Source organism: Hippoglossus hippoglossus, chromosome 4, assembly GCF_009819705.1.
Source record: "Hippoglossus hippoglossus isolate fHipHip1 chromosome 4, fHipHip1.pri, whole genome shotgun sequence".
Classification (NCBI taxonomy): Eukaryota; Metazoa; Chordata; class Actinopteri; order Pleuronectiformes; family Pleuronectidae; genus Hippoglossus; species Hippoglossus hippoglossus.
The window spans coordinates 24,319,542-24,346,014 of NC_047154.1; the positions used below are offsets into that span (position 1 = coordinate 24,319,542).

The 26,473-nt window shown below is 45.2% G+C and overlaps 2 protein-coding genes across 4 annotated transcripts; one reads left to right on the forward strand and one right to left on the reverse strand.

Annotated features, from left to right (window-relative positions):
• Window positions 1-158: 158 nt before the first annotated feature.
• Window positions 159-18,826, forward strand: aspm (assembly factor for spindle microtubules). Of its 3 annotated transcripts, none has more exons than XM_034582113.1 (27): window positions 159-552; window positions 1,698-1,841; window positions 2,027-3,557; window positions 4,037-4,132; window positions 4,260-4,355; window positions 4,463-4,609; window positions 5,088-5,327; window positions 5,437-5,504; window positions 5,591-5,732; window positions 5,977-6,107; window positions 6,420-6,595; window positions 7,059-7,204; window positions 8,123-8,208; window positions 8,288-8,500; window positions 9,051-9,255; window positions 9,449-9,597; window positions 9,781-9,909; window positions 10,374-10,568; window positions 11,226-14,474; window positions 15,132-16,505; window positions 16,710-16,859; window positions 16,961-17,152; window positions 17,265-17,457; window positions 17,763-17,917; window positions 18,049-18,225; window positions 18,331-18,503; window positions 18,593-18,826. In XM_034582113.1, the coding sequence occupies exons 1-27, from the start codon at window positions 277-279 to the stop codon at window positions 18,693-18,695; spliced, it is 9,936 nt and encodes a 3,311-aa protein (XP_034438004.1). In that variant the 5' UTR covers window positions 159-276; the 3' UTR covers window positions 18,696-18,826. The 3 variants fall into 3 exon arrangements, with proteins under 3 accessions (XP_034438004.1, XP_034438003.1, XP_034438002.1); XM_034582112.1 differs by having other exon boundaries at window positions 11,226-13,419; window positions 14,077-16,505; XM_034582111.1 differs by having other exon boundaries at window positions 11,226-16,505.
• A 1,314-nt stretch (window positions 18,827-20,140) lies between these two features.
• LOC117760587 (complement factor H-like) lies at window positions 20,141-26,059 on the reverse strand. The gene is made up of 9 exons (XM_034583710.1): window positions 25,910-26,059; window positions 25,615-25,809; window positions 24,268-24,450; window positions 23,063-23,245; window positions 22,733-22,927; window positions 22,455-22,634; window positions 20,935-21,291; window positions 20,889-20,897; window positions 20,141-20,214 (listed from the first exon to the last, which is right to left on the reverse strand). Exons 1-9 carry the CDS (start codon window positions 25,977-25,979, stop codon window positions 20,141-20,143), a joined length of 1,446 nt encoding a protein of 481 aa, XP_034439601.1. The 5' UTR covers window positions 25,980-26,059.
• Window positions 26,060-26,473: the final 414 nt, after the last annotated feature.

Here is a 26,473-nt window from a genome sequence, read left to right on the forward strand (position 1 = left end):
CGGCTGGTGGAAGTTTAAACACGGAGCCGGCAGCCGATTGGTCCGTCGCTGTAAACTCTTTGCTCATTGGGCAAAACGCGACCGTCCCTCGCTTGTGATTGGCTCGCCAACAACACGGCCGCATTTCAAACTGGATCGCTGTTGTTGCTGAAGCGTGTTGGACGTTTGAGTGTCAGTAGGAAGTTCACGCGACTAGCAGGACACATGCGTTTTTAAAAAATAACAGCTAACAACCTAACATGTAGCTAGCTGCCGTGCTAATTTAACTCGTTTAAAATGGCGGAAACGTCGACTGCAGCGCGGAGAGGGTTTCTGGAGATCAGCCCGGGGAGGAGAGATGAAGCCAACAAGGAGAACAACGTCCCGGTTCTGAGTCTGATCCAGTTTTCCAAAGCCCCCTTCGTGTCGTTCGGGTCTTTGAAGCTAGGAACCTCCAGGTCGGCGGTTCTGCGGCTCGAGAACCCGGCAGAGGACGCGGAGGCCGAGGTCAGTGTGGAGAAGATCCCGTCGGGCAAAGGCTTCTCCGTGGACCACAGCACCTTCACCATCCAGGTGAGGAACCAACCGGGGGGGGGGGTGCTGAGATCCAACATGTCGTCACGTCAGTTAGCTTCTATTGCTAATGATAAATGAGCTAATACACACACCTGCACTCCTTCTAGTCCCATTTTACATCACTACCAATGGCCAGGGATCATTTTTCATTATAATAATAGTCACACATTCATATAAACAATCATTGGAAGACTAAACCCGATGAGCTCTAACATCTCCTTCTTCTTCTCAGTGTCTATATAAGTTGTTTTTTTGGTCATTTTGCTGTTGCAGACCGTTTCTATTTCTCATCTCTCATTGCAATGTGATTTTAGTTTGTATGTCCTTCAGTAACTCAGATGAAACTGTGCATGTTCCTATCGCCCAGGTCCACGTCTGGCAGAGGTCCTCCATCGCTCTGTTGTCTTTTACTGCTAAATATGAATGAGCTCATAAACACATCTCCCTGCCACACTTCTTTAAAACACAACACAACCACACCTGCACTCCTTCTAGTCCCATTTTACAAAACTATAGGTCAGAGATAATTTTTCTTTATTGTAATAATAGTCTGGAATGAAATCCTCTACTGTCGAACATTGATATAAACTTATTGGAAGAGTTCACTGATGTGTTATATCATCTTGCTCTTTCCATTGTAATGGGATTTATTTATTATATTGATATTATTTACTGCTGTACCTGAGATGAAACTACATGTTGTTATCGCCCAGGCCCATGTGCTCTGTCGTCTTTTATTTAAAAAGAAAATGTAATTTAAGTATGCAAGTAAAGTTTATTTGTACAAAGACCAGAGTCACAAAGTACTTTACAGGATGAAACAGTTTAAAAACAGAGTTACACCCTACATGTGTAAAAACAAAGATACAAATAGAGAAAAAGAGAAATGCAGAGTTCAGTAAAGTGCATAGAGAGACAGGCCCGGTTCATAAATCCCCCGAATGTCTGTTTAAACAGTTTCTGAAGGTGTAGGTGGGTCATTCAAGAACTTCTGTGCAATAGTCTCAAAAGCCCTGTCACCACAAGGCTTTAGACTGTTGCATGGGAAGTTTAATAGCGTTAGAAAAATAAGAAAAAGCTGTAACTGCATCTATTGCAAAACAGTTGAGCCAGGTGTTGATTTGTGCTTTGTGTGTTTGCAGCCTGAGTCCTCGTTCAGTTTGACAATAACCTGGACTCCAGCAGAGGAAGGTGGGATCAGAGAGCTCATCGTCTTCAACGCCAATGGGGTCCTCAAGCACCAGGCTGTGATGCTGGGGAGAGCGGAGGCCCCGAAAAAGAAAAAGGTAAGTTTCACAGGAGGGCGGTTAAGAGCTACAGAGGAGATGGCCAAGCAGGGCTGGGCAATTCAACAATATCAGTAATTATCGCAATATACATTTAATCTATTGCAACATAACAAGCTGCAGCAAGTTGGATCCTAGAAGTATTTCACTCCTTGAGTTTATTTTATTTGTTGTGTGTGTTTCAGAAAAGCTTATGGGACACAATCAAAAACAAAAAGGAGGGTGGAAAAGTTGCTGCCCCTCGAAGAAAGGGAGCGGAGCCCCCGCTGAAGATGTCGGCCAACAAAACCTTCCAAGTGTCCCGAGAGCCGCAGTATAAACGGGACAAGCCACGCAGCCCCCTCGCTGCACTCAACGAGGGCAAAGCCGTGCGAGAGAGGTCGCTCACGAAGCAAAGTCCCGTCGACGATCATCGCTCTCGGACTTCGGAGGAGCTGAAGGTTTCAAACCCCAAACTGAGGCCACAGTCTCTGGCCTCGTCGGGCCAGGAGAACATCCATCACATCCACACGAGCTCTCCCGTCGTCCTGCTCGTCCCAGCCGCAAAGCTGATGGACATGTCCGCCAGCTCGGACGCCTGGGGGGTCAAACCTGAAAACAAAGATCTTACCAAAATACTGAACCAGACAGTTTCACCTATTGGGACACCAGAGAGGTTTAAGAAACTCATGCCTCGTATTCAGACAGGAAGCCCTCTTTCTGCCACAGGACAGTATGATGATGGTACCAGCGAGTTAACTGGAACCCCAGCTCTGTCTCTGACAGATGCACTGGCCCTCATTGACTCTGATCTGAGCTACACTATCACCAGTCCTCAAGGCAATAGTTCTAGCTGTGTCCTGTCAGATTCACTGGAATCCAAGAGTGGGAGTGACGGCCGAGGACCTGACAGGAATCTCCTCAAAGCGTTACCGGACAGCCCCGAGGTGGCACAGTCAAATGAGCCGAGACTGACTTTCTTTGTCAGCAACAAGGTCGTGGTGGATGAAGCTGTGGCCTCAGAGGCTGCCGAGGACAAAGAAATGGTGAAGAAGGCGTCTTTTACTTCTGCCACAGTGATCAAGAGCAAAGCACCGGTGGAGGAAAACAGTGTCAGTGGAAGGAAAATCAAGAAGTCGAGGCGACGGCTCCTGGAGAAAACACTGGAGCTGTCTGACAGCAGCAGTCAGTGTGATTCGGGGACAAGTTCCCCTCAACTTCCTGTTATAGATCCTGGCACAGGAAGTACAGGAAGCAGCCGCCTGTGTGACGACACGCATCAATCGGCAGAGTTCACCTCTTCCAGCCCGACTCCAGGTGTCTATGGCCCGACCACACCCATCACCTTCCCCATCACATCCCCTCCATCCATGGCTCCCACTCGCTTCTCCTTCTCACTCACCTCCCCACTTCCTCCTGCAGCCCCCGCTTCCATTTCTTTCACTCTCACCTCTGCGTCACCCACAGCCTCGTCTTCTCCTCTTCGCCACAACCTCTCATCAAACCTTAACGTGTATGAGCAGCGTCCAGCTGCCTTTGCGCCCTTGTCCACCCTGGAAGACGCGTTTCCCATTCACATGGCAGTGAAGAGGAAGAGTGAGGAGTATCTGAGAAATGATACGAAGGTGGAGGAGGCGGTGAAAACTAACCGGGTCAAGAGGAGCAGATGGGTGGCAGCAAAAACCGAGTCTTCAAGATCAGTGCAGGAGAGAAGTGCGTTACAGCGGAGAACAGCAGGTGAGCAAACGTGAAGTAAACACATGTTGGATGTTTGAAACATAATGAGTACAGTACTTTAACACTGCCGTCATTAATATAATGATTATATGTCATTATGTTAATGTGTATATATAAGTGCCCTTTTTCATTAGTTAATACTTTGAATTTAATGCTCTTTTTGGTGGGAGTAATTTTGCCCTTTTCTAGCAGGTATTATTTTCTTTCTTCACCACATTGTGATCAGTGAGGGTGAAATAATTGAAATGCCTATAATGCATTAAAGTTCAGCAACGTTACTTGACTGCAGCGTCAAGAACAGTTTAAACCTGAATGGCACTCAGTAGAGCCACTGTCCCCTTCACACACTCATAAATATCAGTTCCCTAAAGATGCCTGATTTATTTTCATCAAGATCCTTGAATTATTCCCTGGGAAGCTGGTAAAAATGTAAACAACCAAGTCAAAACATCTTTGCTTGATGCTTTTCCCCCCCTCAGGTTCAGTTCGCTCAACAACTGCATCGTCTCTAAAGAGCACTTGGCCTGTGGTTCCTGCCGAGGCCCAGCGACCGAGCTCCAAACACACCCCACAAGGTAGAAAGTGATGTAATCAAATAAGAGTTGATGTCTGTGTGGACGTGAGGATTGATGTTCATTCACAGTGATGCAAATTGTCCACACACTGTGATAAAATCTAGAATAACCTTTCTGTTTCTTACAGTTGCACCATCTCTAAAATGTGCTTCATCTGTGAGGGCGGCAAAAGTGGTTGCTGTCGCGCAGTCAAAGCTGAACTTCATTAAGCCGCTGCACACAGGTATGTGACGGCAGCACATGAAATTTAATTTCACAAGAGGTATCTTGCTTTTGTTTTATCTTTAAAATGATATTTCATACTCTCTGCACCTGCCCCTCTTCTTCCAGCCATACCGAGGCACCCGATGCCGTTTGCTGCCAAGAACATGTTCTTTGACGAGAGGTGGCTTGAGAAGCAGGAGACAGGATTCACCTGGTGGATCAACTACGTCCTCACCCCTGACGACTTTAAAGTCAACACTGAAGTTGCTAAAGGTAACAGATCAGATGTACAGCAGCCTGTCACTCACACTGGGGAAAAGTTTGTCTTAGTAAAAGGAAACGGGAGGGTTCAGCTTCAAGAAACCTATCATTACATTAGCATCGTCCCACTCACTGACCTGAAACACAACTTGATAATACCCATGATCCCCGGCTTCCTTGGCCAGAGGAATTCTGGTCGAGGATTCTGGTAGAATTCTTCATATTTTAAAGGCTTCCTGCTGAATATAGGAGATAAATGTTTTTTTTTAACTGATCAACTGTTCAGTTTTACTCCTCAACTTGCTGGAGCTGATTCTGACAGTTGAAGGTGCGACTCTTGAGTCAGTTCCTCACTTCTCACAGGAAATCGAACCCGCTCACCAACGTTACAAGTTAAAAAAAGTAGCTTTAAAAGAGTGTTCACAGTCCAGTTTGCACATGCGAGTTTATAATCCTGCACATAATTCTTTTCCATGTTTTATTTGTGTAGTGAGCGCTGTGTCCCTGGCCATGGGCAACGACGACAACTTCAGCGTGCCCAAAGCTCCCACCAAGGAGGAGATGTCTTTCAGCACCTACACGGCCCGACGGAAGCTGAACCGCCTGCGTCGCTCCGCCTGCCAGCTGTTCACATCCGACGCCATGGTGAAGGCCATTCAGAGGCTGGAGGTGGAGGTGGAGGCCAAGCGGCTGCTCGTCCGAAAAGATCGCCATCTTTGGAAGGACGTCGGTAATTATGAAACCTGCTGATGTCCAGCTTGTTGTGATCTGAAGTTCCTATCAAACTCTGGATTCATCTGAGAGGTAACTTTATTTCCTTTTTCCGCCGAAATTCTCAGGTGAACGCAAAAAAGTGCTCAACTGGCTTCTTTCGTACAATCCGCTGTGGTTGCGGATCGGGCTTGAGGTAAGTGATACGAACGTGTTTTCCTCAGCTAACATTCAATAAGTCAATTGATATCAACACTAAACCTGTTGTCCCTCGGCCCTCAGACGATCTTCGGGGAGCTGATCTCGCTGGAGAGCAACAGCGACGCCCTGGGTCTGGCCATGTTCGTCCTCCAGCGGCTGCTCTGGAATCCAGACATCGCTGCACAGTTCAGACATGCCAAAGTGCCTAACCTCTACAAAGACGGTAATTCAAGAGCATCGGTTGTTCTGTTGTCTGAACTGAAGTCTCTCATGTGTTACTGCCAGAGGTGCAGAACCACAGGTTTTATGTTGCATTCCAAAGTAATTGAATTGACAGTTTATCTGGATTAAAAGATCCAAATTCCCAGTCTTGATTTTTGTATTCTATACGATTTATTTATTTAATCAAGAACAAAACAAATTTGTCTGCGTTGTGTATATTTTCATACTTTCATTTTCTGTGTTAGGCCACGAGGAGGCGCTGTCTCGCTTTACGCTGAAGAAGCTGCTCCTGCTGGTTTGTTTCCTGGACAAGGCCAAAGAGTCTCGGCTGATCGAGCACGACCCCTGTCTGTTCTGTGTGGACGCAGAGTTCAAGGTGGGCCAAGATCCCCCCCCCCCCATATCAACAACAAACATTAAATACACAACTAAAGGGAGTGTATACTGGACAGGTTGCCATTATATTATTATACATTTTATACATAATATATATGTATTAACCCAAAAAGCTTCTCATTGACAATTTTAACGGAAATGTATTTTCGATGCTCCAGTATTTGATAATTTAATGTGTATGAGTTCCACTGCCATTAGCAGGGTCCCTATCACCATTAGATATTGATGGGTTATATAAATCTCTACCGATCTGTGTGTTTCTTGCTATTTAATATAATTTATTTTTGTTCAGGCGAGTAAGGACCTCCTCCTGGCGTTCTCCAGAGACTTCCTGAGCGGAGAGGGAATTCTCCCCCGGCACCTCGGCTACCTCGGGTTGCCCGTCTCCCACGTTCAGAAGCCGCTGGACGAGTTCAACTATTCCGTGAAGAATCTGTCGGTGGACTTGAAATGTGGCATCCGTCTAGTGTGAGTGAGACTTTTGTAAATTTAATGTGACGCTCCGATCCCTGTTGGGATGTTTTCAGTTTGCAGAGGTCAGATTCAGCCACAGGACTGAATAGGATTCTTCAGAGCGGGGGGTTTCATCTCAGGGCTTCTGACTTCAGGAGGGTCTCTTTATGTGTCTTTCTTTCTTTTTTGTAGAAAAACGTAAACATATAATTGTTGTTGAGTGAAGTTTATACCAGACAGATTTTCTCAATGTTAAAACCAAAATGTTCCGCAGATAAAAGCCTGTGAAGCAGCTGAGCAGGGTCATTTTTATATAATGATGTAGAATCGACATTGTAGATCATCGTGATAACCATTAATCAACACTACTAAGAGTTAATAGTATCACAGTGACAATAGGACAGAAATGGACGTAAACAAAGATTCTTATGGATCATTTTTTTAAAGTCTGTTTCTTTGATGTCTGGTTTCCTTTCAGACGTGTGATGGAGCTGCTCGTCCAGGACTGGAGTCTGTCGGCGAAGCTCCGCCTGCCGGCCATCAGCCGCCTGCAGAAGGTCCACAACGTGGACGTCGCTCTGCAAGTGCTCAAAAGCAAAAACGTCGACCTCAAGGACGAACTTGGTGATTATTATTTTCCTCTTGAGCAAAGACAAAAAAAACTGAGGCAGACGCTGAACCTGAAGCAGCGTCTGCCCTCGACAAGATGACACTCGATGTTTTTCAACACTGAACAAGATTTTTGACATTTAGGAACATCTCACCGCCCAAAACTTCACCTCGAGCACCGAACACTGACATTTCACTGCATAACTTTAGTGTTTGATCACACTCGGCTGCTGTTGTTCAGGCGCTCAAGGACAAAACTGGATTGTTTTGCCTTTTTATCTGATTTTGTGCTGTGCTGAATGTGAAAGAATCTGACTGAGAGTTCAGGAAAGAAAATCTTAACTTAATACTTACATACACAATGTTTTAAATTGGCTTCTTTAAATCATTCAGTAATGGATGTGTTGTACACAATCATGAATTTCTAACAAGATAGGCCTGCAACTACCTACTGAATCTGTCAATTAATATTATTTCTGTTTTGATTCATTTAATAGTAGTTTATTCTGTTACCTCGGTTTCCAAAGCTCAAGGGGGGGGGATTTATGAATAATAAATAATCCACGATGAATCCAAATTAATTTTCTTTACAATTCTTTCGCTAATTGATACATTAATCAGTTTTGTCTGAACTAGCTGGATATAACTTTTTGTCCGAGGATCTCAACCATAAACTCTAAATAAAGATGTACATTAGTCTTCACTTTCTGAAAAAATGAAACCAAAATATATACCGGTACCGGTGCTGCCATCTTGTATTGGTGACATCATCAGGTATCAAGGACTTATACTACACGCAGCCACCAGGGGGCAAGTGAGAGAATTCTGCCTCACTTTTTTTGGAGCTGTCAAGCCGCCCATCTTTCTAAACAGTCCATGGGAATATAATGTTTTCCTGCTCTGAGCTCATGGGGTTTGTTTCTGTTATTTCAGGATCCATCATTGACTCCAGAGACGTGGTTGATGGACACCGAGAGAAGACACTGGGCCTCCTGTGGAAGATCATCTTTGCATTTCATGTGTGTTTCCCACCTGCTCGGTAAACTCCAGTCGTTCCTCGAAGCTGTGAACTGAGCTGATATCAAACAATCTGTTCAGGTGGAGGTGATTTTGGACGAGGAGCAGCTGAGAGACGAGATCGGCTTCCTGCGGAGAACGCTGAGGACCCAACGGAGGCTGCGGTCTCTGAGGGCCGATCGGGGCCTTCAGCCGACTCCCGCGAAGACGAGGCTGCCGTACGAGAACAGCAGCGCCAAGATTACCCTGCTGATGGACTGGACCCGCGCCGTCTGTGACTTCTACGGTCTGAAGGCGAGTTAATGGCATTTACATTTCCAGCTCAGAGGCCAAAGGAAATACTGATGTTTGAAGTTGTGGCACTGGTCCTGGTTTTGTTTTGACTTGTGAGGCTGGATGCTGTCTCACTGTTCAACTGTCCACTGGGTTTCCATGGGATGTATTATTGAACTGTTTCTATCTTTTAGCCTTTGGGTTTAGGTCTTTGTTCAACGTTTCTCCAGTCAGTGCTCTGTGTCTCTGTGTCTCTTTCTCTCTCTGTCTCTGTGTCTCGCTCTGTCTCTGTCTCATGTTAGCTGTTGCCTAATCGTAGTTAATGAGCTAGGTCCATTTCCCTCCAGATTTGAACCATCCATTGTGTTTCCAGTTGCTGCTCAGTCAGGAAGCAGTGAAATGAAATCAGTTTGTCAGATTCCCTGTGTTTATGTGACTTATGAACCTGGATCACAGCAAAACAACACTTTTCTGTTCACACCAACACAGCGTCTGACTCTACACCGATTCACTGAATCCCTGTCACGGTCTCCGACGTGTCGTGAATCAAGTCTGCTGTGTGTCTGTGCAGGTGGAGAACTTCAGTGTGGCGTTCTCGGACGGCCGCGTCCTCTGCCACCTCATCCACCACTATCACCCCGGCCTGCTGCCAGAGGAGGCTGTCAGTCACGGCACCACACAGACCGTGGAGTGCTCGCCGAGGGGCCGCCTGGAGCTCAGCTGCTCAGCCAGCGACTCCGACAGCTCCTTTGACTCGCCACCGACGGGCCTGAACGGTATGTGTATGCTGTGTCTGTGTGTATATGCTATCTGTGTTGAGTCCAGGAATGAGCCTTGATATTTTAGACCTTAAATGATGGTATATCATTGTTATAAAGTTAACTGTATGTGTTTAAACTTGTTTTCATACCTGCTGGCTCTGGTGGAATTGTAGAGAATGGCTTGTGATGGTTGTCGTTCTGTGAACAGGCCCAGATTCTCCATCAGTGGAATTTAAAGAGCTGCTGGAAAATGAGAAGAACAACTTCAGACTGGTCAACACCGCCGTGGCTTTCCTGGGCGGCGTCCCCGCCATGATCAACCCGGCGGACATGTCCAACACCATCCCCAACGAGAAGGTGAGAGCGGAAAGCTGGCAGGGTTTTTATGTAACACACGTCTGTTTTACAACAACAAGTAAAACATGTTATTTATCCATCTTTCCAAATGTTTATTTTTCTATTTAGGGATAAAGCATTTAAACACGTTGGGTAAAAACACGTACTACAGCTCTGCCTTCATTCACCTGTGTGTATTTCCAGGTGGTGATGTCTTACCTGACCTTCTTATGCGCTCGTCTGCTCGACCTGCGGAACGAAACCAGAGCCGCTCGGGTCATACAGGGCGCCTGGAGGAACTACAGGCTGAAGAAGGATCTGCAGCTCTACAAGGTCGGTTCACTGCTTGTTAATTGATGTAGTTTCATTAATCTCATTTACTCAGTTCCATTTTTATTTTTTGCTTGACATCAAAAGTCATTTATTTTCCACATTCCCTTTCCAGTAAAGTAACAGATGGCTGTTATTGATTTTTAAGCAACATCTGCCACAGCGGTTTTTTAAATTGAACTAAAGAACATACAAATTTATCCAATCATCGATCCAACGTCTTTTATTTTACGATAACTTACTGTTTATGTTGGTATTTATGTGATCGTCATTGATGATGCTTTCTTGGAATGATCAGAAAATACAACATGGGGAAAACTTGTGTTGAATTTCAGTAAAAGCTGATGTTCCACTGATTACCGAGAAGTTGTAGATCAACTCAAATGACCCTTTGCCATGTTGTGTTAGATGTCCGTCAAATAAAATAAGTTTATTTTGTGTTTTTTTTTAAATTTATTTGGACACAGGAAAGAAACATGGCAGCTGAGAAGATCCAGTTGCTTGTGAGGACTTTTCTCCAGAAGCGCAGAGTTGTGAGGCAGAATCGAGCCGCCGTCGTCATCCAGTCCGTCTGGAGGGGTTACGCAGCCCGCAACAGGCTGAGGCTGCAGAGAGAGGCTCAGGTCCGGGCTCTGCAGTGCGAAGCAGCAACTGTCATCCAGGTAGGTTTTCATTTTTATACACGCACGCGATAATCTATTTAGACTTTTTGACCAGGTTAATAACACAGAGTATTGGGGCCATATTGAAGAAAAACAATCCTGAAATGTTGAGTATTATCTTTTTTTCAACCCTTTTTAGTTTTTTTCTTCACAATAGACTGTTTCTTACACAATCTTTTTAAAGTCATGAAACGTATGGTAATGTGGAGCTGATGTGACAAAAGAAGAAGTATTTTGTTATTTGTGATACTTTTATAACTTAACAAGATGCTCCACATTTCTCATTGCCTTATAATGCAGACGACTGCATTATTGTAACAGTTCAAGTTTATTCCCATAAAATTATGACTTAATTCTCTAAATGTCAGAATTTTCTCTCACTTTAAGTGGTCGCTCTATCTAGATTTGAATTTGAAGGGATACTTCTAGTGGATATCCATTTTTCAGCATTCTGTTTTTATCGCCTCAAACTTTGTTCCTGCTTCTAAAAGAATTTTATCCAAGGACACACTGATGTTGGTCCTGAATTGGTAGTCCACTCAATATCCGTGACCGTATTCGTCTGTCCATTTTGTTACAGCAAGGACACTTGGTGCATAATGAATCCCGCTTGTGTGATTGTTCTTTGAATGGCTGCGTCTTATCTTGTCCTTACAGGCTCAGTGGAGGATGTTTTCAGCTATGAGGACTTACCATCGCCTCAGATACTACACCATTGTTGTCCAGGCACAATGGCGAATGAGGAGGGCGGCCGATGCTTATGGAAGAATCTACTGGGCGGCAACCGTCCTTCAGAAGCACTCTCGAGCGACGGCTCTCGCACGCAGGGATCGGGAAAGTTATCTCTCCCTGAGAACTGCAGCAGTGACATTACAGAGAGTGTACAGGAGATGGAAGGCCCAGAAAACAGAGAAGGAAAACAGAGCCGCCAATGTGATACAAGCTGTGTTTAAGAAATGGTACAATGAGAAAATGGCCAAAAGAACGACTGCTGCTGTGAGGATTCAGTCGTGTTACAGAATGCAGAGGTGTCTCCATCAATACAGAGAGATCAAAAGAAGCACTATACTCATTCAAGCCCAGTACAGAGGTCATGCACAGAGGCGCCGCTTTAACATGTTGAAACTACAGCACGGCGCGGCTATCACCATCCAGAGCGCCTTCAGGGGGCACGCCGTCAGAAAACAGGTGGAAAAGATGAGATGCGCTGCAGTCGTTATTCAGTGTTGGTTCAGGGCCACTGTGCAGAGAGACGTGCAGAGACACACGTTTGTGAGGATGAGATGTGCTGCTGTTACCATACAGGCAGCTTATCGTGGAAAAGTGGCTCGAGAGTCTGTGAAAAAACAGCAGAAGGCAGCAGCGGTAATCCAGACAGCTTTTCGGAGGTACGCCGCCCAAAGGCGCTACCTCGCCCTGAGAAAAGCCGCCGCTGTGATACAGCAGAAATACAGAGCTGCAGTTTTGGCCCGTGACACAATGAAAGATTTCAAGGCTCTGAAGAACGCGGCACTCGTTGTACAAGCTCACTGGAGAGGCAGAGCCGACAGGAAGAGGATAGAGAAACGTCACAAGTGTGCAGCTGTGGTACAGGCTTATTACCGTCGACACAAAGCTCGAGCAGAGTACAGGTCAAAGAAAGCAGCTGCTGTCATCATTCAGCGTCACTACAGAGCTTATGTGGCTGGAAAGGAGATGAGGAAGTCGTACCTTTGCACGCGAGCAGCCTGTGTCACACTTCAAGCTGCATTCAGAGGCGTGAGAGTCAGGACGCAGCTTAAGAAACAGCACCAGGCAGCGACTGTCATCCAGGCTTCAGTTAGGATGTTTATATGTAGGAAAAGATATGTTCTCCTTCAGAGTGCATCAATTATCATTCAGAGTCGATACAGAGCTCTAATGCTCGGCAGGACAGAGCGAAACGAGTACAGGCAGCTGAAGCAGGCCGCCGTAAAGATTCAAGCTGTCTACCGGGGTTTTAGAGTCAGAGGAGAACTAAAGAAGAGGCACCACGCTGCCAGAGCAATTCAAGCTCAGTTCAGGATGTACAGAATGCGTATGGCTTACCTTGCCGCAAAGTGCGCTGCCTTCATTATTCAGGAGCGCTACAGAGCCAAAAGGCTCCGGGACAGAGAGTTCCACATGTACAGATCAATGAAATCTGCGGCTGTAGTCATACAGGCGACGTATCGTGGTCATGTGGCCAGGAGCCAGGTTGCCAAGATGCACCGAGCTGCTACAGTCATTCAAAGGAAGTTCCTCGCAGTTCGAGATAGAAATAGGTTTCAGGCGATTAAGACGGCAGCTCTGGTTTGTCAGCAGAGGTACAGAGCAGCGACCCGGGCAAGAACAGACCGTCTGGACTATCTGTCAAAACGCAGGGCAGCCATTTGTCTACAGGCGGCCTACAGGGGATATGAGGTCAGAAAGCAGCTGCGTATCCAGCACAAAGCAGCCGTGACAATTCAGTCTCACTTCCGACAGTACCAGCAGAGACGCTGCTACAGGAGGCTACGCTGGGCTGCCAGTGTACTGCAAGCACGTCACAGAGCCAATAGAGACATGAGGCAGGAGATGCACAACCTGTGTGCCAAGAGAAACGCCGCCCTTCTCTTACAAGCTGCTTTCAGAGGAATGAAATGCAGACGAGTCATCAAACAAAGTCACTGTGCTGCCAGTGCTATCCAGAGAGCTTACAGAGCCCACTGTGAACACAGGAAGTATCTTACCTTCAAATCCTCTGTGCTCGCCGTACAGCGAAGGTATCGAGCAACTGCAGCTGCAAAAGAACAAATGCAAAAATATATAAAAATGCGCAGAGCCGCTGTTGTCCTGCAGGCAGCCTACAGAGGTCAGAAGGTCAGACAGGAAGTTGCTCGCCGGCATCAGGCCGCCACAGTCATTCAGTCTGTGTTCAGAAAACACAGGGAGGAAGTCAAATTCCAGGCCATGAGACTGTCCGCCATCATCATCCAGAGACACTACCGCTCCCGTGTTCTTCAGAGGAGAGACACAGAACGCTTCCTGCAAGTGAGACGTTCTGCTGTTGTTCTTCAGGCAGCTTTCAGAGGTCATCGTGTGCGACGCAGCATCTCCAAGATGCACAGGGCAGCAACTGTCATTCAAACAAACTTCAGGAGACACAAACAGCAGTCGGCCTTCAGGAGACAACGCTGGGCAGCTTGTGTCTTACAGCAGAGGTTCAGAGCTCAGAGGCAGAAAGACCTGGACGTCAAACATTATCATGAGGTCAGAGAAGCTGTCATTGTTTTACAGGCTGCATATCGAGGAATGAAATCTAAGAGGAACATCAAACAAAGCCATCAGGCTGCCAGTGTTATCCAGAGAGCTTACAGAGCCCACTGTCAACACAGGAAGTATCTTACCTTAAAATCCTCTGTGCTCGCTGTTCAGCGAAGGTATCGAGCTACTGTAGCAGCAAAAGAAGAAATGCAAAAATACCATAACATGCAGAGAGCAGCCATCATCCTTCAGGCAGCTTACAGAGGTCAGCAGGTCAGACAGGAAGTTGCTCGTTGGCATCAGGCCGCCACCTTGATCCAGTCTGTGTTCAGAAAACACAGAGAGGAAGTCAAATTCCAGGCCATGAGACTCTCCGCCATCATCATCCAGAGACACTACCGCTCCCGTGTTCTTCAGAGGAGAGACACAGAACGCTTCCTGCGAGTTAGACGTTCTGCTGTTGTTCTTCAGGCAGCTTTCAGAGGTCATCGTGTGCGACGCAGCATCTCCAAGATGCACAGGGCAGCAACTGTCATTCAAGCAAACTTCAGGAGACACAAACAGCAGTCAGCCTTCAGGAGACAACGCTGGGCAGCTTGTGTCTTACAGCAGAGGTTCAGAGCTCAGAGACAGAAAGACCTGGACATCAAACATTATCATGAGGTTAGAGAAGCTGCCATCCTGTTACAGGCTGCATATCGAGGAATGAAATTGAGGAGGAACATCAAACAAAGACATTGTTCTGCCAGTGTTATCCAGAGAGCTTACAGAGCCCACTGTGAGCACAGGAAGTATCTTACCTTAAAATCCTCTGTGCTCGCTGTTCAGCGAAGGTATCGAGCTACTGTAGCTGCAAAAGATCAAATGCATAGCTACCAAAACATGCAGAGAGCAGCCATCATCCTTCAGGCAGCCTACAGAGGTCAGCAGGTCAGACAGGAAGTTGCTGGCTGGCATCAGGCCGCCACCTTGATCCAGTCTGTGTTCAGAAAACACAGGGAGGAAGTCAAATTCCAGGCCATGAGACTGTCCGCCATCATCATCCAGAGACACTACCGCTCCCGTGTTCTTCAGAGGAGAGACACAGAACGCTTCCTGCGAGTGAGACGTTCTGCTGTTGTTCTTCAGGCAGCTTTCAGAGGTCATCGTGTGCGACGCAGCATCTCCAAGATGCACAGGGCAGCAACTGTCATTCAAACAAACTTCAGGAGACACAAACAGCAGTCAGCCTTCAGGAGACAACGCTGGGCAGCTTGTGTCTTACAGCAGAGGTTCAGAGCTCAGAGGCAGAAAGACCTGGATGTCAAACATTATCATGAGGTCAGAGAAGCTGTCATTAAGCTACAAGCTGCTTTCCGTGGAATGAAATCCAGAAGAATCGTCAAACAGAGGCATCAGGCTGCCAGTGTTATCCAGAGAACTTACAGAGCCCACTGTCAACACAGGAAGTATCTTACCTTAAAATCCTCTGTGCTCACAGTACAGCGAAGGTATCGAGCTACTGCAGCAGCAAAAGAAGAAATGCAAAAATACCAAAACATGCGAAGAGCAGCCATCATCCTTCAGGCAGCTTACAGAGGTCAGCAGGTCAGACAGGAAGTTGCTCGTTGGCATCAGGCCGCTACTTTGGTTCAGTCTGTGTTCAGAAAGCATAGAGAGGAAGTCAAATTCCAGGCCATGAGACTGTCCGCCATCATCATCCAGAGACACTACCGCTCCCGTGTTCTTCAGAGAAAAGAAAGAGAACGCTTCCTGCGAGTGAGACGTTCTGCTGTTGTTCTTCAGGCAGCTTTCAGAGGTCATCGTGTGCGACGCAGCATCTCCAAGATGCACAGGGCAGCAACTGTCATTCAAACAAACTTCAGGAGACACAAACAGCAGTCAGCCTTCAGGAGACAACGCTGGGCAGCTTGTGTCTTACAGCAGAGGTTCAGAGCTCAGAGGCAGAAAGACCTGGACGTCAAACATTATCATGAGGTCAGAGAAGCTGTCATTAAGCTACAAGCTGCTTTCCGTGGAATGAAATCCAGAAGAATCGTCAAACAGAGGCATCAGTCTGCCAGTGTTATCCAGAGAGCTTACAGAGCCCACTGTCAACACAAGCAGTATCTGAAGTTTAAATCCTCTGTTCTCACCATTCAGCGAAAATATCAGGCAACCGTCACAGCTAAAGCACAAAGAACACGTTACCTGGAACTGCGCAGGGCAGCCATCATCCTTCAGGCAACTTTCAGAGGTCAGCAGGTCCGACAGGAAGTTGCTCGCCGGCATCAGGCCGCCACAGTCATTCAGTCTGTCTTCAGAAAGCACAGGGAGGAAGTCAAATTCCAGGCCATGAGACTGTCCGCCATCATCATCCAAAGACACTACCGCTCCCGTGTTCTTCAGAGGAGAGACAGAGAAATGTTCCTGAAAAAGAAACAATCCACCATTGTCCTCCAGGCTGCACTTAGAGGCTGGCGTGTCAGGAGGGAAATTAGCCGACAAAATCGAGCTGCCACCATCCTCCAGTCGTGCTGGAGAGGTTTAATACAGAGGCGTATCTTCGAGAGCAAGAGAGAGGCAGCTGTGACACTTCAGCGCAGGATTCGGGCTGTGCAGCGAGGCAAAGAGGAGAGGAACCACTACATCCGAACAAGGCGAGCTGCCATCACACTTCAGAGACGCGGCAGAGCCTGGATTGCAAGACGACAGGTAATGGATTTTATTTAAAGTTCACAGTTTGCTAGAACTAGACAGTCTTTTATATACAGTGATTAATCCATCACGATAAACATGTCTATTCATTTATTTCTCCATTATGTTTCTACTACCTGCCTGGAAGGAAGTAAAACTTTATAAAAATGTGATTTGGCTGAACATAAACATGGTTACAATCGTTGTGTTGTTATGTTTCAGGCACTGGAGGCGGCCATGGCAGAGAGGAGGCTCCGTTTTACTTCGGCGGTCTTCCATCATCTCAGTGCCATGAAGATCCAACGAGCCCTGAGAGCTCACTGGGCTTTGGAGTCTGCTAAGAGACAAATTCACTGTGTCGTCGCCGTACAGGTAAAAACAAAATGTCTCCTAATGTCATTGTTCAAAACAGAAAACGATTAGAAATGTATTTAGAGTATTTCCTGAAATGATTCCCTTGTTTGTTGTTTCAGCGATGGGTGAGAGCGACGCAGCAGAGGAGACGGTATCTGGAGGACCGGAGGAAAGTGGTTACAGCCCAGCGAGCGATCAGGTGCTGGTTGGCCCGTCGCCACAGAGCTGCGTCCGTCATCCAGCAGGCCGTCAGGAACTTCCTCCTTCTTAGGCGCCAGAGGAGGGTTCAGCAGGGGATTGTCAAAGCTCAGGTACTGCAGTCAGAGGGTTTGGCTTCACAGATGAGGATTGTTTTGTCAGTTCCAAGTTAAATTAGTTCCACAAAATGTCCCTGACTTTATATTTACTTGCCCTTACCTGCAGGCTCTGTGGAGAGGACACCGCTCCCGCCGACTGAACGACAATGCCAAGCTGGTGAAGTTGAGACACCGCCTGCGCCAAGTGTCCGCTGCCGTCAGAGAGGAGGACAAACTGTGCAACAAGACATCGTCCGCACTCGACTACCTCCTGCGATACAAACACTTCTCCTACATCCTGGAGGCTCTGAAGAACCTGGGTAAGACTTTTCACATTTCTGCTGATTCAGCCCTTTACAGCAACTATAACGTTTCTTACTACAACTGTAAGAACAACCAGTACTTGTGTTGACGTGTACTTTAATGTCTACATGACCTTACACTTTGTGCCTCATGGACAGAAAACCATGCTAACATGTGTGTGTGTGTGTGTGTGTGTGTGTGTGTGTGTGTGTGTGTGTGTGTGTGTGTGTGTGTGTGTGTGTGTGTGTGTGTGTGTGTGTGTGTGTGTGTGTGTGTGTGTGTGTGTGTGTGTGTGTGTGTGTGTGTGTGTGTGTGTTGACAGAAACAGCCACCAGGCTGTCACCAGAGTGCTGCGAGCGGCTGGTGGAGAGCGGAGCCACCAACGTCATCTTCACGCTCATCCGCTGCTGCAACCGCAGCGTCCCCTGCATGGACGTGATCACCTTCTCCATCCAGATCCTCCTCAACCTCTCGAAGGTACCACTCACCCACAGCTGCTCTTTTTCAGACTCCTCCGATGTTTAGACTCAGTTTCTCATCTGCAAAAACCTTTTCTCCTTTTCTTTCTCCGTCTCCCTCCTTCACTCCTTCTTGGTTTCCCTCCTCAGTACCACAAGACTATCGAGGCAGTGTATTCGGTGGAGAACTCCGTGGAGACGTTGCTGGACCTGCTGCAGAGATATCGGGAGAAGGCCGGAGATAAAGTGGCTGAAAAGGGCGGCAGCATCTTCACCAAGGCCTGTTTCCTTCTCGCTCTGCTGCTGCTAGACAAGCGCCGCACTGTGGTCCGTAGCCACGATAACACAATTTAACACAATTAATCAAATAACATGATGGTAAACTACAGTTTTTTAACTGGAATGCAACTATTTGTTGTTGTTTTTCTCTAGGAGGTTATGAAGTTGCCCAAAGTGCTGGACAGGATTCGCAGTATTTACCGGCTCACTGCTCGCAAACACAAGATGGACGCAGAAAGAACCGTTACCAAACAGAAGATGAACGCGTCCGTCAACGGGAGCTTCTTTGTGCCAGCGACACCTCGTAAATCCAAACCTGCGCCCAAGTACGTACCTACCCGTGTCCTGAACATGTCTGAAATGGACCCATGCTGGTGTTTGTGATGTTCACTTCCATCCTGTGTTTGTTCCTCAGGTTTGCACCGGACTGGGTCCTCAGGAAGGACAAACTCAAAGACATCGCGGACCCTCTCAGAGCCATTCACATGGTGGCCGACGCACTGTCCATTGTGTTGTAAATAGAAAAACGTTCACATCTTGATTCATCTCGTTTTTTATTCCTTCAGAAAATATTGCTTTTATGTTTTTCTTTTTACTGTTACATTTCCATGTGGTTGATGTATATATTAAAATGGATTTGTTTCTTAAACACGGCGGTTTCGTGTACTTTTCTGATGATGTGGAAACCAGGTCAATCAGGAATTTCCACACACGCTGATTGATGGAACCACATCGTTTACCGTCAATCATCCTCGTACTTGAGTCCATTGGTTAGTGAGCTGTCATTTTGAAGCCTCGAGTTCGGCATTTTGTTCAGTGTGTGGGGGGGGTGGAGCCTGACTGAGAGCTTGAGGCATGTCAGGAATCTTAAACCTGCGACCTGCACCCAGTGGACGTTATCAGTCAATCGATTAACCATTTTATTTGCAGAGCACCTTTCAAACAAATTAAATGTGATGTAAAATGTATTTAATGTTAGTTACACATTCAAATTAAGAGATGAATACATAGCAAAGCAATCATTAATAGAAACAAAACATAAACATTTTTTTTATTCAAATTGTACTAAGACAGTAAGAATTTTAGTAAAATAAAATGGCTTAAAATTTATAGTAATAATCAAATATTTTTTTAAAGAGCATCAAATTATAAAACAGACGAATTAGGTGCACACACTCATCGATATCAGTCCCCTACACACACCATCAAGACCCATGAATTATTCTCTGTCAGATTGGATTATTCAACACTATTCAACATTATTCAACACTTTCATTGACTAAAGAAAAATCCTGGCTTTGATCCCAATCTGCACCAAAATTCAACCTGACACACACCACATCACACACAATCTATCCTGCAAACCAACAATCACAGAAACCCAAATGAAAACCTCTATCTTTGCGTTGTAATTCTGGTTTGACTTGAGTATTTGACCTGAAAACGAACCCAGGAGAACGAGCAGGTTGTCAACTCCTCGTTCTGTCTCTGCCTGAGAGAAAAGCACAGAGCGGCAGCTTTTGTTCCAGAACGTGAGCGGAGTCGCCAGAAAATCTCAGCATGACGCCGAGTGACTGTTGTTTCTGTGACTACCGTCACCTCCCCATCATATTCATAAATGATTTCCCATATTGTGCAGATCACGGATGATCAAACGATGTACTTTGTTGTACCAGAGAAACGACACGGCACTGAACACAGAACTGAACAGAACGACAGGCTGAGTGATTTATACCGATCCACTTCACCAGATGTTTACAGATGTTTTCCTTCATAATACATGTGTGTGATTGTCGAAGGAAAATACAACAAACTAATTGAGTGTTTTTTATTCAAACTGCCACAGCAGGCGACTCTGAAGCAGACACAGAAGATGAGTTAGTGACCGGAGCGACTGTTTACTCTCGTTAATCATTCACACGTTTGCTCGACCTTCTCATCACCTCCAGTGGACGAACGGCGTTTACTGGCAGCTGGGCAGGTCCATCACCCCGTCCACACACCTCTGACGCATCATCACCGAGCCCACAGGCCTCCCTGTGGTACACCGGAAGGCCACGTCCTCACTGTGGACGACGTACAGCCTCTTCAAGCGGCTATATTTGGACGAAATGTGTGTGTGTTGGTGCAAGGTTAGAGAAAGTAACTAGTTGCATGCAATGAAAGACTGAAGAGCATAACATAACTAACATTAACTTTCAAATAACTTATAACCAAAATATCACAGCAACACAAATCAAACTTATAAACATCAGACAGAATCGAATAAACAGTCTTTGCTTAGCCTAGTATAATTATTAAGCCCAGTTGTGTTACCCGTCCATGAAAAGGGAAAAAAGGTTGATGTGCTGTTTGAAGTCCAGTGAAGTCGTCTTGCTGGTTTGTGGCTCCTGTTGTTGTGGTTCTGCTGTGCAATGCAGCTCTTGTGTTGAAGTTCTTAGGCAGGCTCTTGCATCGCTGCCTTTTGGAAGCTTTTAGCAGTCTGCTCCAGGCAGGCCTGCTTCAAGGTCGGTAGAGCTTGTGGTGAGGAAGTTAGTGGAAAGCTGCACCTCTCCTCCATTGAAGTTGAGCAGAAAGAGACGTGAGCTCTTCTCAGAGAGTTGAGTAGAAGGAGTTGAGTCGAAAGAGGAAGAAGAGAGAGAAGAGACGGGGGACTGGGCTTATATTGGCCTGGTGACCTCATGGGTCATGGGGCCCAGAGTGACCAATAGTGGTTGAAACTTGTGTCGAGGGTCAGTTTTCACACCTCTGTGTGACGTTGAAGCATCCTGGGAGACAGAGCTCTGGAGGCTCTGGTTTGTCTCCAGAACAAAGAACATGTGGTCAGGGTTTGACTACACATGTAGGCCGAACTGTAGTTCACAAATACCAGGTATTCCAACACACTGGAAATTAAAACTAGTGCTACCTGTAAAAGATGTGGTTGTGACTTACTGAGGCATCTTATCTCTTCGGTCCATTCACCGTCGTTGCACGTTTTGAAGGGTCCTCCCTGCATGATGTGGTAATTCTGACAGACGTATTCAACCCTTTCATTGTGTGTGAAGCTGAACTTCATAGAGTTCTTGGTGTCTCCATTTGCAAGAGGCGGTGGTTGCTCACAATCCAGAGGAGCTGAGGGAGTGTGGCACATGACAGAGAGAACGCGTTTGGTTGTTACACTTTTAAAATTAAGACATTTTACAACTGTCTTTGAGGCCGTAAAAGCAACTACTGGCAGCTACTGCCCTCGATTGAATGAATTCTGTGGGAGATGCTGCAGAGAAAGTATAAAATTCCTGGATCAGCCCAACTGTTCTGATCCACACCAAAATTTTCCTTCCACCAAGTTACGCACAAAATCTGTTCAGTTGTTTTTGCGTACTCCTGCAAACTAACTCAACAGGGAAACAAAACTAACCTGTAAAAAAAAAAAAACACTTGACAGATACACACTCTCTCACACACACACACACACACACACACACACACACACACACACACACACACACACACACACACACACTTTCCATACTGAAATAATTAAACCACCAAACAAATCCTTAATTCTTAAAATTCACCTCTTTTATTCAACACAAGCTTCACGACATCAGATCACATTATGGCACATTCCCAGTGGGACACATGGACACTCCAGCGGTTGCATGTAGCAGGATCTCATGACGTTGGTATGAAAAACAAAACGTGGTTTTCTTTCTCCTTAATCTGATCAAACAACAGATTTTAATGAATTATTCTTTTCACTTCTTTGAACGACGTTGAAAATCAGGATCACTGGTCTGGAACAGCTGTGGAAGAAGATTTCTATTTTTATTTTGGTCATGTTTCAGTCTCTGTAGATGTTGATTAACATTGAAAAGTCATTTCTTTCCCTTCACTCCTTTGTGCAGCTGAGAAACTGAACTTAGACCCTGGATCCTACAGTTTAAATACAGTTTCTAATTGAAATAAGATTCCTGGGTCTCTGGTTGGTAGATTACTGATGAATAAAGTGGCTGATATGAGTTTGATGACCAACAGTTATTCCTGTATTTACGTTGCAGGCACTTTGGGATCGTGGAGTAAGATGCAGGGTTTACAAGGCAAATATCTACTGTTGCAAAGATTCAAACTATAACAAACGAAAATACTTTCATTCGTTTCTTCCTTTCATTGACTTTGTTCTGGAAAACAGCCGTTAGAGTTAAACACATAAATCCTGACTTCACCAAAATCTCAATGAACACATTCAGTAAATTACTTAAATTGACATTTGCAGAAGTTTAACTTGATGATACCTTCACACAATGGATCTGGTGTCCAGCCCTCTCTGGTGCACGTGGCCTTGGTGGCAACACTCGTTCTCTTGTAGCCTCTTTTGCACCGATATCCAACCTCATCCCCCAATTTCTTCTGTTGTCTCCAGTAGTTGTCCCACCAATCCACGAGCGGATCTTGTCGATTGCTGCATGTAACCTCTAGAAAAAGAGAGGGACTGGTTCATCTCAGGTGATCGATATAACACTCAGAATCATTATCTCCGGTGAGTTAGTCGAGAGGCCACATTGTTCCATACCTTGGCATATGGGGCTGAGAGACCACTGTCCACCATTTTGGCATGAGACCACTTCTGATGTTCGCAGGGGGTCAGAAATCCAGTGTCTCTGTCCACATGTCACTGTGACTGTGTCCCCAGGTGAAAACACGTTTTTGTAAGAAGGGTGATACTCGGTTCCATGGAGTGACGGCAGTTGCAGTTTGCATGTTACCGCTGCGTTTGTTGGGAGATGAAGTACATGTTCTGGTTAGTTTGCTGTAACCATGACGTCCATGCATCCCTACAGCACCAGTCTTCACCTGTAAGGGTGCTGACATGACACATTTGGGTCATTGACTTCATACTTACGTTCACATGCAGGAGTGGGGCTCCACTCGGCTCTTAACCCGAGTTTTGTGCACATTGAGGGTCTGTCTTCAGTGGGCTGGAATCCTGGATTGCACTGGAAAGGCAGGATGTCATCTTCCTTGTACTCTTGGATGTCTCCAGGCACTCTGCCATTTTCAATCACAGGTACCGGACAACCTTTCCCTGTTGAAGAATAACACACAACATTTGCTCACAGAAAAGCCAAATCAAATTGTGACCACAATGCATCGGCTATCTGCTTTTTAAAAATGTGTCTGCATTCATATGCACAAAGCTGTTGATAGAGATTAACCAAAATGTCGCCTGGGTCTAAAACACCTAGAAAAAGTATCACTGTTTGTATTTTGGGCAGAGAAACATTTGACTTGTGTGATAAAAGAAATTCTCCGGACGCCAAAATATTGTTTGTTGGTCCGAATATTGTTGACGTCGTCGGGCACAGAGATTGAGTCAATGGTAACCTCTGGCCTGAGTGAGTCTGAAATGAGTACCTATAGAAATAGGTGAAAACAGAAGTAGTGTAGAGTTTGCATGGTGTAAAGTTGTGTATTTAACTATTAAATGCTGTGATTTCCTCACAATAAAAACTAGAATGGTCCGTAGAGCTCATACCTCCAACAATCCCCTTATAAAACCACTTTTAAATTCACTATATCCAGAATTTTATTTGTATCTGCACCAAATCACACGCACTGATTTAAAAATCAAGATTCATGAATCGTTTTTGAGAAAATGGTGCAGTTTCCAGTCTTTATGCTAAGCTAAGCTAACTGTAACTCGCTGTAACTTAAAGAGCAGACGTGAGATTTGTTCTTCTGAACTAATTCTTATCAAGAAGTTGAACTCAAATGTCAAACTATTCCTTCGAGATTGATTTCTAAGTCCAATCATTCTTAACCAGTTCTGTGATCTGTTAAGTTTATAGCTGTTATCTTTTCACTCTCTTTGCACTTTAGCCTTAAATTGACAACCAAGAAAAACCATCACAGCATCTGCAGCAAACTGGAGATTCTTGGTTTCGGCTCCGGAAAGAAAATAATTCAACACGCTGTGTTGTGACTGCCGACTCTAACTGGATGATCTCTCACTGGTTCCTGTGGGGTGTTACGGTTTCCACACGGCGGCCAGCAGGTGGTTACCGGTGGATTAGTCGTGGCTCATGCATGTGTGCGTTTCTCTCTCACCGTTACATGTCGGAGCTTCTCCGCTCCACTCTCCGTTTTCATTACAGGAGATCTCTTGTGACCCACTCAGGATCTCCGAGTTGGACTTGCAGCTAAATCGAACAACGTTGCCAAAGTTTGCTTCCTCCGGGTCCCCGATCACCTGCACGTTGTTGCTCACGTGGATCACTGGGCACTGTTGGGCTGGAAGGGAAAACACGATAGAGAAATACATCGGATGAGTGGAAAACCTTTGAAATGGAGGTAAGCGGTGCACTACAGAGAAATATTTCCAAAGGGGCTACACAGAAAAATAAACAGTAAGATCACATGACCACATGATCTCGCTTGAAAAAATACGAATGAGAGAGAAAATCAGCGACTCTGCACTAACGAGAAAAATTCCTTTCATGTATGAAACGTACTCTAAATTCAGCGATAACTGGACATTATAATTTAAACCCAACACTGTAAATCAAACAGAATGAACTGAAATACTTAGTTTGGTAAAAGTTTATAACTTACGTTGACATTTCGTGCCTCTCGACTGCCATTTACCCTCGACACAGAGCAGTTGGAAAAAACCACTGTAACCAGTACTGCAGCTCACTCTTATTTGTTTCCCGGCGACGTAACTGGCCTCCAGACCAGTTGTGTCGAAATTGGAATCAAACAAGGGCCCATTTAGAAAATCTCTAAGTGTACAATCTGGGAGAGGTTCTATAGAGAGAAATACATAGTTGTACAATTTCCGTATTCAGCATCGATAAAATCAAGGAATTACTTGAATAATCAATAATCAAGAAATCCTTGGTCTTATTTGTATCTGCACCAAATCACACACATTGATTAAAAAAAAAAAAATCAAGATTCGTGAAAATGTTGCGTTTTCCAGTCTTTATGCTAAGCTAAGCTAACTGTAACTCGCTGTAACTTAAAGAGCAGACGTGAGATTTGTTCTTCTGAACTAATTCTTATCAAGAAGTTGAACTCAAATGTCAAACTATTCCTTCGAGATTGATTTCTAAGTCCAATCATTCTTAACCAGTTCTGTGATCTGTTAAGTTTATAGCTGTTATCTTTTCACTCTCTTTGCACTTTAGCCTTAAATTGACAACCAAGAAAAACCGTCACAGCATCTGCAGCAAACTGGAGATTCTTGGTTTCAGCTCCGGAAAGAAAATAATTCAACACGCTGTGTTGTGACTGCCGACTCTAACTGGATGATCTCACTAACGAGAAAAATTCCTTTCATGTATGAAACGTACTCTAAATTCAGCGATAACTGGACATTATAATTCAAACCCAACACTGTAAATCAAACAGAATAAACTGAAATACTTAGTTTGGTAAAAGTTTATAACTTACGTTGACATTTCGTGCCTCTCGACTGCCATTTACCCTCGATACAGAACAGTAGGAAAAAACCACTGTAACCAGTACTGCAGCTCACTCTTATTTGTCTCCCGGCGACGTAACTGGCCTCCAGACCAGTTGTGTCGAAATTGGAATCAAACAAGGGCCCATTTAGAAAATCTTGAAGTGTACAATCTGGGAGAGGTTCTATAGAGAGAAATACATAGTTGTACAATTTCCGTGTTCAGCATCGATAAAATCAAGGAATTACTTGAATAATCAATAATCAAGAAATCCTTGGTCTTACCTTGACTTTTGACGAAGGTCAGCGTGTGCATCCAGAAAAATAGGACACAGCTTTTGGTTATTACGTGCATTTTATCCTCATTACCCTGAACTGCCAAACAGAAGAAGAAACTGGAGACTGCAACACTATAATACACAGAAGGAACTGTGCAAAAAGAGGCTGCTCAATGATTTACACAAGTCTGAAACTGCCTCCAGATATAAACTCAGGCTCACGGGGGAAAAGAAAATAGAGGAAGTGTATACACACACACACACACACACACACACACACACACACACACACACACACACACACACACACACACACACAGCAGAGGCCTCACATGACATTCCAGGATATGTTCCTAATAATATGGCTCTGTACATATACAGCATACGATTTATATTGTAGAATGTTTTAATTGAGTCAGAAATTCACTAAAGGAAAAAAATAACATGATTGATGAACTAAAAGTAATTCTATTTGTCGTAATCTTTCTTGTTTAACATCCAGTGTAAACAAATTATTCCTGTAAAAGTTTGTTTTCTCTCCCCTGTGAATCATTAGCTTGAATCAATTGAG

Coding starts and splice junctions, on each gene's coding strand:
- aspm (XM_034582111.1), top strand. CDS start 277: ATGGCGGAAACGTCGACTGCAGCGCGGAGAGGGTTTCTGGAGATCAGC. Junction 4,356..4,462: donor CATTAAGCCGCTGCACACAG/GTATGTGACGGC, acceptor CTCTTCTTCCAG/CCATACCGAGGCACCCGATG. Junction 10,569..11,225: donor AAGCAGCAACTGTCATCCAG/GTAGGTTTTCAT, acceptor TTGTCCTTACAG/GCTCAGTGGAGGATGTTTTC.
- LOC117760587 (XM_034583710.1), bottom strand. CDS start 25,979: ATGCACGTAATAACCAAAAGCTGTGTCCTATTTTTCTGGATGCACACG. Junction 24,451..25,614: donor GAGAGGCACGAAATGTCAAC/GTAAGTTATAAA, acceptor TTTCCCTTCCAG/CCCAACAGTGCCCAGTGATC. Junction 23,246..24,267: donor AGAAGCTCCGACATGTAACG/GTGAGAGAGAAA, acceptor ATTCTTCAACAG/GGAAAGGTTGTCCGGTACCT.